Genomic DNA, 16,655 nt, shown 5'->3' with positions numbered 1-16,655 from the left:
AACAGGAGAGGCTCAGTCTTTGGGATGGGGCTAACGAGAGAGCAGAGGAGCTCTATTCATTCTCAGGTGCCTGCAGTTGTGAACCAGACAGGGAGCAGTGCTGAGCACCAGGATCCTAAGACAGGTACTCATTGATTATGACAGATGCAAATTCAATAAGCATTTGACAAAAGCACAGTATTTTTTTTTAAAGAAAAACAAATGCCTTTTCGTTTGTAAGATTGCTCTGACAAAGTAAATGTCAGTGTAATATAAGTTATAGCCTATTCTATTCTCTATCACCATAGTTACTGGTTTAGTGAGTCATCTTAACTCTCAGAACATCAACATTGAAGGGCTTTATTTTCCCATTAACAACCATTAGCTGCGCTCTGTTAAACACCACCACTCCATTCTCTCAGAGAGGAATATTGCTTAATGACATATTAGTCCAATCATATAAACCTTAGTATTTTCAGTTATTAGAACATTCTCACTCTAAAAATAACTAGTCCTGTTCATTTTTTAAAAGAAAGACACTCTTTTTTTTATTGAGGTATACATTGAAAACTATAAAACCTTGTTGAAAAAATATAAAGATATAAATAAAACGAACATTCATGTTCATGGATTGGAAGACTTAATATTGTTAAGACAGTAATACTCCCCAAACTGATCTACAGATTTAACGTGACCTCTATTAAAATCCTGGCTGCCTTTTTTTTGCAGAACTTGACAAACTGTTCTAAAATTCATATGGAAGTTTATAGGACTCAGAATAGCCAAACAATCTTGAAAAAGAAGAATAAAGATGGAGGACATTTACCTCCCAATTTTAAAATGTATGCCAAAGCTCCAGAAATCAAGGCACTATAGGGTTGACATGAGGATAGACATATAGATTAATGGAACTGAATTCAAAGTCTGGAAATGAAGCCTTACATTTATAATCAGTTGATTCTTGACAAGGTTGCCAAGACCAGTCAATGTGGAAAGAATGATCTTTTCAACAAATGGTAGTGGGGCAACTGGATATCCACACACACACACACAAACAAACACACAAAATAAAGTTTGATCTTTACCTCACACCATATACAAAAATCAACTCAAAATGGATCACAGATCTACATGTAAGAACTAGAAGTCTTAGAAGAAAACTCTTACAAGAAAACTTTTTTTGCTTTTTTGTGCCGTATCTAAGAAACTGTTGCCTAATTCAAAGTAAAAGAATATCTGGTGGTGCATGCGTGCAGTCCCAGCTACTTGGGAGGCTGAGGCAGGAGAATCTCTTAAACCCAAGAGGCGGAGGATGCAGTGAGCTGAGATCACACCATTACACTCCAGCCTGGGCAACAAGAATGAAACTCCGTCTCAAAAAAATAAATAAATAAAAAAGAATATCTACCTTGAATTAGGCAATGATTTCTTAGATATGACACAAAGAAGCACAAACTTCAAAAGGAAAAATAGATGAATTGGGTTTCGCCAAAAGCAAAAACATTTGTGCTTTAAAGAATTCCATCAGAAAAGTGAAAAGATAGTTCATAGAATGGGAAAAATATTTGCAAATTGCATCTGATAAGAGACTTGTGCCAAAATATATAGATTGTTTTACAACTCAACAATAAAATTTGAGTAGACATTTCTAAAAAAAATACGTGAATGACCAATATATACATAAAAAGATACTCAACATCATTAATTCATTAAGGAAATGCAAATCAAAATCATAACGAAGCACCACATCTCACACACTGGGGTAATTAATATAAAAAAGAGACAATAACAAGTGTTGATGAGAATATGGAGAAACTACAGTCCCTGTACATTGCTAGTGGGATTTTCAAATGGTGCAGCCATTTGTCAGTTGCTCAAAAAGCTAAACATATAATTACCATGTAACCCAGCCATTCTACTCCTAGAGGGTTGGAAACATCTATCTATACAATAACCTGTACATAAATGTTCATAGCAGCATTGTTCCAAATAGTCAAAAAGTGAAAACAACCCAGTTGTTCATCAGCTGACGAATGTGTTTTTAAAATGTGATATATCTACACAATGAAACATCCTTCAGCATAAAGAGGACTGAAGTACTGATTCATGCTACAACATGCATCAATCTTGAAAACATCGGCCGGGCACGGTGGCTCAAGCCTGTAATCCCAGCACTTTGGGAGGCCGAGACAGGTGGATCACGAGGTCAGGAGATCGAGACCATCCTGGCTAACATGGTGAAACCCCGTCTCTACTAAAAAATACAAAAAAAACCTAGCCGGGCGAGGTGGCGGGCGCCTGTAGTCCCAGCTACTTGGGAGCCTGAGGCAGGAGAATGGCGTGAACCCGGGAGGCGGAGCTTGCAGTGAGCTGAGATCCGGCCACTGCACTCCAGCCTGGGCGACAGAGCGAGACTCCGTCTCAAAAAAAAAAAACAAAAAACAAAAAACATCATGCTGGGTGAAAGAAGCCAGTCACAAAAGGCCTCAACAAAGTGAAGAGAAAACCCACAGAATGGGAGAAAATATTTGCAAACTATCCATCTGATAAGAGATTCATAACCAGACTATGTAAGGAGTTCAACTCTATATGAAAAAAATGTCATAATCTGATTTTTTTAATGGGCAAAAGATCTGAATAAGCATTTCTCAAAAGAGACATACAAATGGCAAATAGGTACATGAAGAGGTACACAACATCACTGATCATCAGAGAAATGCAAATGAAAACTGCAATGAGATATCATCCCACCCTAGTTAAAACGGCTTTTATCCAAAAGACAGGCAGTAACAAATGCTTGCAAGTATGTGGAGTAGAGGGAATCTTTGTACACTGTTTGTGGGAATGTAAATTAGTACAGCCACTGTGGAGAACAATATAGAGGTTTCTCAAAAAACTTAACAATAGAGCCACCTTATGATCCAGCAATCCCATTGCTGGGTATATACCCAAAAGATTAGTATATTGGAGAAGTATCTGCACTCCCATGTTTACTGCAGCACCATTCGCAGTACCAAGATTTGGAAGCAACGTAAGTGCACATCAACAGACAAATGGATAAAGAAAATGTGATATATATACACAATGGAGTGCTATTCAGTCATAAAAAAGAATGAGATTTTTGTCATTTGCAAAAACATGGATGGAACTGGAGGTCATTACGTTAAGTGAAATAAGCCAGACACAGAAAGACACACTTCACATGTTCTCATTTACTTGGGGGAGCTAAAAATTAAAAGAATTGAACTCATGGAGATAGAGAGTAGAATGATGGATAGCGGAGGCTGGGAAGGCTAGTGGAGCAGGGAGTGGTGATAATCAGTACAAAAACATAATAAGGTAGAATGGATAAAACCTAGTATTTGATAGCATAACAGGGTGACTACAGTCAGCAGTAATTTGTTAGATATTTTAAAATAACTAAAAGAGTATAATGGGATTGTTTGTAAAACAAAGAAAAGATAAATGCTTGAGGTGACAGATACTCCATTTACTCTGATGTAATTATTATGCATTTATTTCTGTGTCAAAATATCTCATGTACCCCATACATATATACACCTACTATGTACCCACAAAAATAAAAAAAAAATGTAAAACCCAGGCAAACAAACAAAGGCCTCATATTTTGATTCCATTTACAAATGGTCTAGAATAGGCAAATCTATAGAGACAGAAAGCAGATGAGTGATTGCCAGGGCCTGAGGGGCGGGGGAGGATGAGTATGGGGTTTCTTTCTGCAGTGACAAAAGGGTCCTGGAATTAGATTGTGATGGTGGTTGCACAACTCTTGGAATAGATTACAAATTACTGAATTGTATACTTTTTTAAAAGAGTGAAGTTTATGGCACAGTATGTGATTATATCTCAATAGAGCTGTTATAAAAATGTATACACCTATGTAATCAATCGATTTGTTCATTTCTAAGCTTCAACCTCATGTTCAATTCCTATCTCTACTCCAATATCCCCACTAGACTTATGTTCTCTCCTTCTACCCTGTTCCATGTCCTTTGCTGTGAGGGGAGGGAGAAGAGAGGGAACAAAAGACGGCTGCCTTCTCCCTTGACTGTCCCTTGCAGGTGGCCATGTGCTCCTTGATTGGCCGTGACTTTTGTTCTAGCTCATTGTCTGTACAGGCTAAATACAGACAGGTAATGGCCATAAAAGTTTCTACCAAGTAGGAGCTCATCTCCTCCAAAGTTTTCTAAAAACTGAGGGTCCTTGAGAAACTTAGCCACATTTTTGGGCAGTTAACCACCTAGTGGCATTAGCCACTATTCCTCTAATGTATGTAACTCTGGGGTCCTACACATTCCCCAGTCCCTAGCGGGACCCCCTAATCTCATAGTCCCCAGACAGTAACAGGTTTTGAAGATAAGGGAGAGGTCTAAAACACAGTCCCTGCCACCCAGGTACTTACAATCTTCTTGAGGACATTGTATTGGATATGTCGGCGGCCAACCCAGCATTAATTTCCCAGCCCCGCTTCCTCGTTCTAAACAGAACCCTGATTTTGTTCCAGTATGCACCCTATTATCAGCCCTAGGTTCGCCCTCATTAGACTAAACCAATCTTTGTGTTCCCACTGCCAGTGATAGGTTTAGACAGAACTGTGACTAAATTTGGGCCAATGGCACATAAGAAGTGGTTTGCTAGAGGTTCTGGGGACATCCTTCCTCATTCTCCTGGGAGATCTAGTAGTAATTCTCCAGGCAAAAATGAAGAAGGATGTAGCCTGGACTGCAGTGGTCTCCCTGGTCCCCCAACAAAGGGAGCCAGCTGACACTGAATCCCACGCTGTGTACAGTAGAGGAGTGAGACAGACAGTGGAGCTGTCAGAGCCGGGACTGAGCAGTTGGGTCAACCAAACACGAATCTCTAGACTTCCCTTTAGCGTAGCCATACATTTCTTTAAACTAGTTTGAGTTGGATTTTCCGAAATTTTCAATCAAAAGCTTAATTAGCAGTGTGTCCTCACCCATGGAGGCAATGAATTAGGAATGCTGTCTATGGAGTGTGACTTTCTCCTTACTAAGAAAGTTTCTTGTGTTTGGATCAGTACCATTCTGACACTAGGGCAGGAACTTTGTTTAGCAACTCTCAGGGGAATGTATCGCTTCAGCTTCTCTTCCACCTTCTTTAATTTTTTTTTCTTTTTTGTTTTGAGATAGTCTTACTCTGTCACCCAGGCTGGAGTTCAGTGGCGCAGTCTCAGCTCACTGCAAGCTCTGCCTCCCAGGTTCACACCAGGATTACAGGCGTGAGCCACTGTGCCCGGCCCATCTTCTTTAATTTTTAAAAGTTGATCTATAACTGTGCAGGTTGGTGAGTTTTCACACATGAATAAACTCATTTACCAACCACCCAGGTGAAGGTATAGAAAGTTATCAGCACCCCAAACGGTTCCTTCTTACCTCTTTCCACTCAATGCCCCCACCACTGGCAAAGTCGAGCACCTGTTCTTTTTCTACCATCCTGATTAGCATCGTCTGTCCTCGATCTTCATATAAAATGGGTCAGTCAGCATGTGCCCCGTCAGGTCCGATTCCTTTTGTTTATCGTAATGTCTGCGAGTCATCCATGCGGGGTGTTCTCAGTAGTTTGCTCTTTCTCGTTGCAGTGTAGTGCTCCATTCTTTAATATTTCCACATGTATTTATTTTTCTGTTCTTTAGTTGATAGACATTTAGATTTTCCAGTTTGGGGGTTTTATGAATAAAGGTGCTGTGAGCATTCTTGTACATGTTTTTCTGGTAAGGCCTCATTTCTGTTGAATACATACCTATAAGTGAAAATCTTAGGATGTGTGTACATTCCGTTTTTGTAGAATGCCAGTTTTCCAAAGGAACCATTTACATCCCACGGGCAATATATGCAACTTTCAGTTGTTTCATGTCCTCTCCATCACTTGATATTTTTAGTCTTAATGTTAGCCATCCTGGTGGGGGTGTAGTAATAGCTCTCTGTGGTTTTTTCTTTTTCTTTTCTTTTCTTTTCTTTTTTTTTTTTTTGAGATGGAGTCTTGCTGTTACCCAAGCTGGAGTGCAGTGGCATTATCTCTGCTCACTGCATCCTCCACCTGCCAGGTTCAAGTGATTCTCCCGCCTCAGCCTCCCGAGTAGCTGGGATTACAGGTGCCCGGTACCACACCCAGCTAATTTTAGTATTTTTAGGAGAGATGGGGTTTCCCCATGTTGACCAGGCTGTTCTTGAACTCCTGACCTCAAGTGACCCACCTGCCTCAGCCTCCCAAAGTGCTGGGATTACAGGCATGAGCAACCGGGCCCGGCCTCATAGTGGTTTTAATTTGTACTGTACAAGTAGTGAATCCTGCTGAACATCTCTTAAAACATTTACTGGCTATTTGGGTATTTGCATTTGTTCATTGTCCATTTGAGTCTTCTCATATAGTAAAAAAATAATAATAATAAATTCAAGTTGCACTGGGTGGTGTTTTGTCGGAGTTCTTTGAATATTCAGAATGAGTCCTTTGCCAGACATGGGGATGGCAACTGTCTTCTCCCAGTCCATGGCTTGTTTTTTTACTTTCAATGTTGTCTTTTATTGAACAAAAGTTCTTAATTTTAATAAAGACCAATTTATCAATCTTTTCTATTATGGCTGCTGTTTTTGTGTCCTGTTTAAAAAATGTATGCCTACACGTAGTCTTAGGTATTCTATATTTTTTCTAGAGGTTTATTGTCTTATCTTACACTTTTGAGTCAATGGTCTCAGATTATGTTTTGTGTATGCTGTGAGGTGGAAGTCAAGGTCATTGGATGTCCAATTGAGCCAGTGTTTTACTTTATTGTAAATCAAGTGACTCTGGGTGTGTCTCTTCTGGATAGTCTAATTTGCTTATTATTCTATTTGTTTATCCTTGCACAAATACTATAGTCTTAATCATTGCTGTAATTTCACAGTAGGTCTTGATATTTAGCAGCGTCAATCTCTTAACTCTGTTCTTTTTCAAGATTGTTTGGCTATTTTAGGTTCTTTGTTTTTTCTTTCTTTTTGTTTTTTTTCTTTTCTTTTTTTTTGAGATGGATTCTCGCTATGTTGCCCAGGCTGGAGTGCAGTGGCACAATCTCCACTCACTGCAACCTCCACCTCCTGGGTTCAAACAATTCTCCTGCCTAAGCCTCCTGAGTAGCTGGGATTACAGGCACCCACCACCACACCCGGCTAATTTTTGTATTTTTAGTGGAGACAAGGTTTCACCAGGTTGACCAGGCTGGTCTCAAACTCCTGACCTCAGGTGATCTGCCCGCCTCTGCCTTCCAAAGTGCTGGAATTACAGGCGTGAGCCACTGTGCCCAGCCAGTTGTTTGTATTTTCATATAAATTTTAGATTTCATTTGTTCATTAAAAAATCCTGCTGAGATTTTATTTGGGATTTCATGAATCTGCAAAAAATTTTGAAAGGAACTGCCATTTTGTCATCGTGAGTTTTCCAGTCCATGAACATGGCATATCCCTCCATTTATTTAGGTTAAGATTTCTTGCTACAATATTTTGTAGCTTTCAATGTAGCATTTTTGCACATCTCTTGTTAGATGCATTCCTAGATACTTGATGAAATGGGGATTGTTTATGCTGTCGGAAATTGTTTTTTCTGCACAATGTTCATTTCTTTATTTTAAAAAATTAAAGAGCTTTATTGATATGTTATATACTGCACTTATTTAAGTGTAAAATTTGATAGGTTTTGACAAATGTATACACCATCAAACCATCACCACAATTAAGATAACAAACATATCAGTCTGAGAGGCCGAGGTGGGCAGACCACCTGAGGTCAGTTTGAGACCAGCTTGGCCAACATGGTGAAATCCCATCTCTACTTAAAATACAGAAATTAACCAGGCGTAGTGGTGGGCACCTGTAGTCCCAGCCGCTCAGGAGGCTGAGGCAGGAGAATCACTTGAACCCCAAAGATGGAGGTTGCAGTGAGCTGAGATTATGCCACTGCATTCCAGTCTGGGTGACAGAGCAAGACTCTGTCTCAAAACAAACAAACAAACAAACAAACAAACAAACAAACAAACATATCACTTTCAAAAGTTTTCTCCTGCCTCTGTGAAATCCTCTCTGCCTGACTTGACCTTCCCACCCTCCAGCAACCACTCATCTCCTTTCTAACATTATAGATTAGTCTGAACTTTTCTAGAATTTTTATGCACTCTTGTCTTTGGCTTGGGTTTTTTCCCACTCAGCATAATTATTCTGAGACTTCTCTGTGTTTTTGTACGTATCGCTAGTTCAGTCTTTTCATTGCCTGGTAGTGTTCTACTGTGTGACTACCTCACAATTTGTTTAGCCTTTTGATGGGCACTGGGCTGTTTTCAGTTTGGGGATATTACAAATGAAGCTGCTGTGAACATTTGTACAACTCTTTATATAAACATATGTTTTTTTTTTCTCTTGGGTAAAACCCCAAGAGCAAAATGCTGGATCTTCTGGTATGTATAGGTTTAACTTTTTAAGAAAGTGTGAAACTATTTTCCAAAGGGATTATATTGATATTGGTTTTTAAATTTTATATTTAAATTGGTTTGTGTATGTAGAAATACAATTGATTTTCAGTATATTGACCTTGAATCCAGTGACCTACTAAGTTCACTCATCCTTTCAATTTATTAATAGATTTTTTGGGCTTTTCTGTGTATCCACTCATGTCATTTATGAATAATGACAGCTTACTTTTTCTTTCCTGTCTTTGTGCTTTAATTTGTCTTTCTTGCCTGTTGTACTGGTTAGGTTTTTTAGTCCAATGTTGAATAGAAATGTTGATCATGGATTTTCTTTTCTTATTCCTTGACAGGGAAAACATTCAATATTTCACCATTAGAACAACATGATGTTATTCTAGATATTTTGTAAATATACTTTATTCCTAGTTTACTGAGCTTATCTATTCCTAGTTTACTGAGCTTTTGCATTTTATGACTAGACCTCAAATTTTATAAAATAGTTTTTTAGTATTACTGAGATGACCATATGGGTTTTCTCTTTTATTCGATTAATATGATGAATTACATTGATTGATTTTTAAATGTTAACTAACTTTGCATTTCTGGAATAAACCTCAATAATGTTTCATGTTGACAGCATTCCTAGGAAAAGGAGGTTTCCACATAAATAAAGTTTATTATCACCTTAAGGGGAAAACTCTTCTTTAAAAGTTTTCTTTGGGGAAAGATGTCTACATGGTGTTGCCTGCTTGCATGCCTTTTTAGTGACAATAAACTGAGGACAATCTCATTTTCTCCTGTGGACTCAGAGTTGCCATTGTCACTGATATTTGTTCCATTTTTGTATATATATATTTTTTGGTAGAGACAGGGTTTCACCATGTTGGCCAGGCTGGTCTCGAACTCCTGGGCTCAAGGGATCTGCCCGCCTTGACCTCTCAAAGTGCTAGGATTACTGGCGTGAGCCACCTCGCCTGGCCTGCTGATGCATTATTGTTGAGTACTTATATTGTTCTTTTCCTGTTTCTTGATATTTGAGTACCAAGCATTGCTTCTTGCTGCTTTTAGTATATTTATTTCTGTTCTTTCTCTATTTGATTTTCTAATAAGAAGGAAATAACTAACCGTGTCAGATTTATATATATTTACATATATATAATATTTAAATTTATATCTATTTATATAAAATAAGAGTAGCTTGTTTCTGAGTGAGGGCATATTGGATGTTCCAGGAAGAAGACAATGTGTGCTGTTTGTATTATTAATTGCAGCTGGCTAAAGGCCCTGTTTGCTTATGATACGTTTTCCATTCTGTATTAGGTAGTCGATGCAGTGGACTGAATGTTTATGTTTCCTAGAAGCTCCTATGCTGAGTCCTAACCCCCAATACGATGATAAGAGGTGGGGTCTTTGGGTAGTCATCAGGTCATGAGAGTGAAACCCTCAGGGAGAAGATTAATACCCTTATAGAAGAGGCCCGGTAGAGCTGACTCCTTCCCCTATGTGGGGATACAGTGAAAAGACGGACTCTATGAACCAGAAAGCAGACCCTTACCAGGCACCAGGTGCTAAATCTGCTGGCACCTTGATCTTGGACTTCCCGGTCTCCAGAACAGTGAGAAATAAATTTCTATTGTTTACAAGCCACCCAGTTTATGGTATTTTGTTATAATAGCCTGAAGGGACTAAAAGAGTTGAGATTGCTGGATAAGTAAATATTATGATATTTTAATGTATCACTGATCAGGCAGTTGGACTTAATTCAAGTTTGAATAATTGACAGTAATAATATTCAAGTCAAATACAGTCATGTACACATTTTATATAAAACATTGTAATTTTATGTAAAATAAAATATATCTAGGCTGGGTGTGGTGACTCACACCTGTAATCCTAGTGCTTTGGGAGGCTTGAGGCAGAAGGATTGCTTAAGGCCAGGAGTTCAAGAACAGCCTGGGCAACATAGCAAGGCTCCTGTCTCTACAAATTAAATAAAATAAATTAGCTAGGCATGGTGGTGTGTGCTTTTAGTCCTAGCTACTTGGGAGGCTGAGGTGCGAAGATTGCTTGAGCCTAGGAGTTTGAGACTACTGTGACAAAACAAGTGTTTTGTCTCTCTCAATATATATATGTGTGTGTATACACACGCACACACACACACACACTCCCTCTGTCCTGTGGCTCCTCTCTCAAGGAATTGCAGTGTTCTTCACCTAGTGGATGGGGAAAGTGACATTGGAAAGCCCATCAGTTTCTTAACTGCCATGCCTTGAAAGACACGCATCACTCCCACTAACATCCCCTGGGTAAGGGCTAGTGACGTGCCCTGTACTGATGCAGAAAGGAGCTGGGACACACAGCCTCTAAACAAGCAGCTGCTTCTCAGAGACAACACTACTCCAGGGAATGCATTGTCAAATCTGGTGAAACATCTGCCTTTGGTCAAATTCCCTTGGCCTCGGACTCCTCTTCTCTTCTTGACTATCCATCAAGATCCTACTCATCTTTGAAGGCTTGGCTTACAAGCCATCTTACGCACAAGGTCCTCCCAGATCTCTCTGCTGGGGTACGTTGTGCTTCCCCCCATACTTTGCTCATCCCTCACATATGGCCAGGAGCTACTTATGGACATGTATATCCTTCAGTATAGGGGGCACTTCTCAAGAGTGTGGACTGGAGATCATTTCTTTCTGTTTGTCCCACATCATCTAGAATAGCACTGCACACTCACACCAATATTCCTTCAGCTATTCTGAGAAGTGTTATGAGAATTTAAGCCCTTGAGTGTTAAGTATATGAAATTCCTCAGGACATATGATGTTGGCCAATCAACAGGCATTTTGTTGTCTGCTATGCAAACCCAGTTTCTGTATTAAGGAAGCTTATAATCTAATTTGGCAGGAAGTCAATAGTTAAATTGTAAGATTGCTGACCGGGCATGGTGGATCACGCCTGTAATCGCAGCACTTTGGGAGGCCGAGGCGGGCGGATCAGGAGGTCAGGAGATTGAGACCATCCTGGCTTACACAGTGAAACCCCGTCTCCACTAAAAATACAAAAAAAAAATTAGCCAGGCGTGGTGGCGGCGCTTGTAGTCCCAGCTACTCGGGAGGCTGAGGCAGGAGAATGGCGTGAACCCAGGAGGCAGAGCTTGCAGTGAGCCTAGATCGCACACTGCACTCCAGCCTGGGCGACAGAGCAAGACTGTGTCAAAAAAAAAAGATTGCTAAACCAAGAATAACCCATTTTTAAAAAGAAGGCCAGGCATGGTGGCTCACACCTATAATCCCAGCACTTTGGAAGGCAAAGGCGGGCAGATCCCTTGAGCTCAGGAGTTCGAAACCAGCCTGGGCAACATGGTGAAACCCTGTCTCTACAAAAAATACAAAAAATTAGCCTAGTGTGGTGACGCACACCTGCAGTCCCAGCTACTTGGGAGGCTGAGGTGGTAGAATTGCTTGAGCCCAGGAGGCAGAGATTGCAGTGAGCCAAGATCGCACCTCTGCACTCCACTGTGGGTGACAGTAAGACCTGTCTCTAAATAACAAAACAAAAAAAAAAAAGAAGAAAGTATTTAAACTATTGGGGTACTTATGACAAGACCTTCAGCAAACTTGTATTTAACAACCTGGAAACTGGCAACATCTGAGGACTGAAGCCCTGCTGTATACACCACGTATACCTCAGACATTGTCAGTGAGTAAACAATATACCCCAAACCATCTTTATATTTTTTCAAATATGAACATTCTAATTTTAGGAGTTATGAAAGTCATTTAACTTTAACCAGAATGAATTTCTCCATAATTTACCTACAGGCCCCCAAAATCGGGAAGAATAAACAGCATGTATTTTTTATATATATGTGTGTTTGTGTGTATAACATATATGTGTGTATGTTATATATATGCACAGTGTATGTGTCGTATAGCTATACCCACACATTACATAGTGACCATCTCTCTATATATACATAGTTTATTGCAAAGTAATATGGTATAGTTATAATTATATTTCTATGTAGTGCAATGTCACAGCCTCATCTTAAAGGAGAATGCTCAAATGGGCTGTCCTTTTATACAATTCACTAGGTGTAACATTAATTATAAATATTTATATTAATTAACATTACCAATAAAGAAACTACAAGTAGTGATAAATTACATTGGGAGGAGGAGAAGGATGGTGGGAAGGGGTAGATGAAACATATCTTTATTTGTTACAGCAGGAAGTCAATAAATTACAAAATTGATAAACCAAGAAATAACTATGTACAATTATTATTGAAGAAAGTCAACTACCAGAAACACTAAAACCAAATGATTAAGTGATTATCTCTGTGATCAGAACCAAGTTTAGCCTCCTGTTCAATTAGATTTTTAAAACTATGTATTTATTTTTGACTTAAAAAATGCAATATAAATAAATGTCTTACCATTTTGAACAAATGTTACTGAATTTATAATTACTATTTTGTCATTGCATATTTTCACTTATGAATATTAAAAATAAACACTATATGTAAAGACCTAAAATTTTGGTGAAAAGGTGATTTTCGTATTTGAAATATAGTGGGAGACACAGTAATAGAAAATGTAAAGAAAGACTATTAGTAAATTAATGATTTTTCTTTTTTTTACTGTTTAAGAAATTTTTATTAAAGCAAGAATTTTATAATCCAAACTATGTTTCCTTGCTCAGTTATCAATTCTGTTACTTAAAACGGAACTAACATTTTGAGCTATTCCACAGTAAAGAATTAAAAAATTAAAGAAAAGAATGCTTTCAATTTTTGTACTTTGCTGAAAATTCTTCAGGGTCTACAAAACATTAACTTGTTTTTTATATTTTACTATTTTTTTTTGTTTTTAAATCAAGTAATCTTTTTTGTTTTTTGTTTTTAAATCAGTAAGTAATCTAGCACTAGCATCATATTTGCTAGACCTCGCATTTGCACGGTACATAAGGTTCAAAGTTTCCTTTCCACTTTTTATTTATTTTAGATTTTGTAATTTTTTTTCTCATAGTATTTAAGTTTCTCGATGTTTAGATATTTTTCTTCAGTGAAGCACAAGGTTCTTTTCGTGGTCTCTGATCAATTTTAAACAGTTGGAACACCGGTGGCACTGTTAACTGCTTTCTGGGTAGCCTCTTTAACTTGGTGGGCTTGTAGTACAGCTACAGCTTCATCAACCTTAGAACGGAGTGACTGTGGAGACTCGAGCATATGAAGAAGTTCTGAATTATCAATCTCCAACAACATGCCCGTGATTTTACCAGCAAGAGTAGGGTGCATGGCTTGAATAGGAGGAAAGAGCCGTTCACCCAACATTTGCTTCTGCTCTTGAGGAGGGGCAGATGCCAACATGGAAGCAGTCAAAGTTTTCTGACCCTGTACATGAACAGCAGGCTGTTGCATTGTAACTTGTGGCTGTGCATTAAGATGTTGCTGAGGATTGCAAACTCCCTCAGCATATTTATACCGTGGAACCGTGCGCACAGCAGGCGTAGCTGCAGCAGCAGCAGCTGCAGGACGTGGACCCACTGCCTGTGTTGATGTGTTAGCAACATGCTGCGTTGACATGACTCGTGGAACCTGTGAGGAAGTTGGTCTCATAGTACTAAATGGTACCCTAGGAGCAGCTGGGCGGATAGCACCGGGCTTATTTTGGAATGGATGAGGTCTGGCACCCTGAGCAGTCCAGCAAGGACTTGGTCTTAGTTGAGCAATTTGGCTAGCAGGATAGTATGCAGCACGGTTCTGAGTCTGTGGGACAGCTGCCATGAAGTAACCTGAAGGAGGTGCTGGCTGGTAGGGGTTGATTACAGGGTTGGGCACAGCCCGTACACTTGCCATTCTCTGCATATACTCGTTAGTGAGGTGCGCCTGGCGCTCTTCTTTGCGCTGAGCTAAAGCTACATACAATGGCTTTGTGGCCACAATTCTACCGTTCATTTCTGTAACTGCTTTAGTGGCTTCTTCTGGGGAGGAGAAACAAACGAAACCAAACCCTTTGCTGCGACCACCTTCCATCATAACCTTTGCGCTAGTGATTGTACCAAATGGAGAAAATGCTTTCCGGAGACGTTCATCATCAATATCATCATCAAGATTTTTCACATAAAGATTAACAACCTGGTATCTGGTGATCCTATCTTGCTTCATCTGTTCAAATTTGCGCTTAAGTTCCGTCTGCCGTTCCACTTTTTTCTGAGCTCGACCAACGTAAATTTGTTTTCCATTGAGCTCCTTTCCATTCATCTCATCTACAGCTTTCTGCGCATCTTCATGTCTTTCAAAGCTCACAAATCCAAATCCTTTGGATTTTCCACTTTCATCAGTCATTACTTTCACACTTAAGGCGGGCCCGAACTTGCCAAAGAGATCCTTAAGGCGCTCATCGTCCATGTCTTCTCCAAAATTCTTGATGTAAACATTGGGGAACTCTTTTGCCTTAGCTCCAAGTTCAGCTTCTCGTTCTTTACGAGACTTAAATCGTCCAACAAATACTTTGCGATCATTTAGGAGCGTTCCATTCATTTTTTCAATAGCTCTTTCAGCCGCTTCGTGTGTCTCAAAGTGTACAAATCCATAACCCTTGGAACCATTTTCATCACAAACCACCTTACATGAAAGGATGTTACCAAAAGCAGAAACTGTGTCATACAGTACTTTATTATTAATGGATTTATCCAGATTTTTAACGAATATGTTGCCCACTCCACTTCTGCGAAGTGATGGATCACGCTGAGACCACATGATGCGTACTGGCTTGCCCTTTATCACATCAAAATTCATGGTATCCAGAGCACGCTCCGCGTCCTTCGGGTGCTGGAAGTTCACATACGCGTAGCTGGAGGAGCGGCGGGTGATCACGTCCCTACAGACCCGGATGGAGAGGATGGGCCCCGCCCGGCTGAACTTCTCATAGAGCATCGCCTCGGTCACGTCGGGGTGCAGGTCCCCCACGTAGAGCGAGGCCGTTGGGTAGCTGGGGGTGCTGGGGTTCATTCTCGGCACGGCTGCCCACAGGGACACAAGCCGCCACCTTTCCGTGAGAGTAGAGCGAGTGCCAGGGCGGGGACCGGAACCGGGGGGAGGGGAGCGAGGGCAAGCGCAGAGGGACAAACATCAACCGAAATCGCAAATTACTCAACGGTCACAGAACGGGGTGGATCCGCTGCTGGCTGCCGACTGGGAGCCAGAGTGGCGGTGTGGGGTCCGGGCAGCGGGGAGGCCTCGGTCTCTTGGTTCCTTCTTGGAGCTGCTGCGGGGCCGCTGGCGGGCGGCTCGGGCTTAGCTGCTTCACCGGGTAATTTTGTAAAAGAGCATTAATGATTTTTCTAAGATGATTTTTATAATCCAAATTTAAAATGCCTAGGAAAAAATAAATGAATTTTTTTCTCCTTTCTACTTAAGTATGTTTTTATATATGTTCTACTTTGCACAAATATATTTTTATAAAATATTTTCTACTTTTTATCTCGTCTGTACTAAAAATACAAAAAATTAGCTGGGCATGGTGGTGCTCACCTGTAATCCCAGCTACTCGGGAGGCTGAGGCATGAGAATCGCTTGATCCCAGGAGGTGGAGGTTGCAGTGAGGCGAGATCGCGCCACTGCTGTCTAGCCTGGGTGACAGAGCAAGACTCTGTCTCAAAAACAAAACCAACCAAAAACAAAAAAACACGACTTTTTATATTATATAACAATATAAAACATAATAAATATGTATTTTATTTTATTTATTTATTTTTGAGACGGAGTTTCGCTCTGTCACCCAGGCTGGAGTGCGATCTCGGCTCACTGCAACTTCCGCCTCCCAGGTTCAAGCAATTCTCTGCCTCAGCCTCCCGAGTAGTTGGGATTACAGGCACCCACCACCAAGCCCGGCTAATTTTTTGTATTTTTAGTAGAGACAGGGTTTCACCATCTTGGCAAGGCGGATCTTGAACTCCTGACCTCGTGATCCACCCACCTAGGCCTCCCAAAGTGCTGGGATTACAGGCGTGAGCCACCGCACCCAGCCAATAAATACGTAATGTTAATATAGTATTATATGATATAGTCTCTTGAGGTCAGGTTGGGATTCATTGTTAAGTATAAGTTTTATAATTATAAGTACACAATCTTAATCTTGTGACCTAATATAGCTACATATCTAAGTAATCAATGATCTGAAATAATTCTATTTAAGAA

At 40.0% G+C, this 16,655-nt stretch overlaps 1 protein-coding gene across 6 annotated transcripts; it reads right to left on the bottom strand.

Annotated features, from left to right (window-relative positions):
- Nucleotides 1-2,642: 2,642 nt before the first annotated feature.
- On the bottom strand, nt 2,643-15,522 carry PABPC3 (poly(A) binding protein cytoplasmic 3). Of its 6 annotated transcripts, XM_025364035.1 has the most exons (3): nt 14,245-15,522; nt 3,746-3,748; nt 2,643-2,655 (listed from the first exon to the last, which is right to left on the bottom strand). In XM_025364035.1, coding segments are annotated over exons 1-2 (1,224 nt in total). In that variant the 5' UTR covers nt 15,468-15,522; the 3' UTR covers nt 2,643-2,655; nt 3,746-3,747. The 6 variants fall into 6 exon arrangements, with proteins under 6 accessions (XP_025219820.1, XP_025219818.1, XP_025219817.1 ...); XM_025364033.1 differs by lacking the exons at nt 2,643-2,655; nt 3,746-3,748 and adding an exon at nt 13,354-13,922 and having other exon boundaries at nt 13,983-15,522; XM_025364032.1 differs by lacking the exons at nt 2,643-2,655; nt 3,746-3,748 and adding an exon at nt 13,354-14,076 and having other exon boundaries at nt 14,119-15,522.
- Nucleotides 15,523-16,655: the final 1,133 nt, after the last annotated feature.

Source organism: Theropithecus gelada, chromosome 17, assembly GCF_003255815.1.
Source record: "Theropithecus gelada isolate Dixy chromosome 17, Tgel_1.0, whole genome shotgun sequence".
NCBI classification, from domain to species: Eukaryota; Metazoa; Chordata; class Mammalia; order Primates; family Cercopithecidae; genus Theropithecus; species Theropithecus gelada.
The sequence above is the reverse complement of the archived record's forward strand: the minus strand, read 5'-3'. Positions and strand labels throughout refer to the sequence as shown.

What these genes read in the sequence shown, in the direction of transcription:
- PABPC3 (XM_025364031.1), bottom strand. Translation starts at nt 15,467, where the DNA reads ATGAACCCCAGCACCCCCAGCTACCCAACGGCCTCGCTCTACGTGGGG.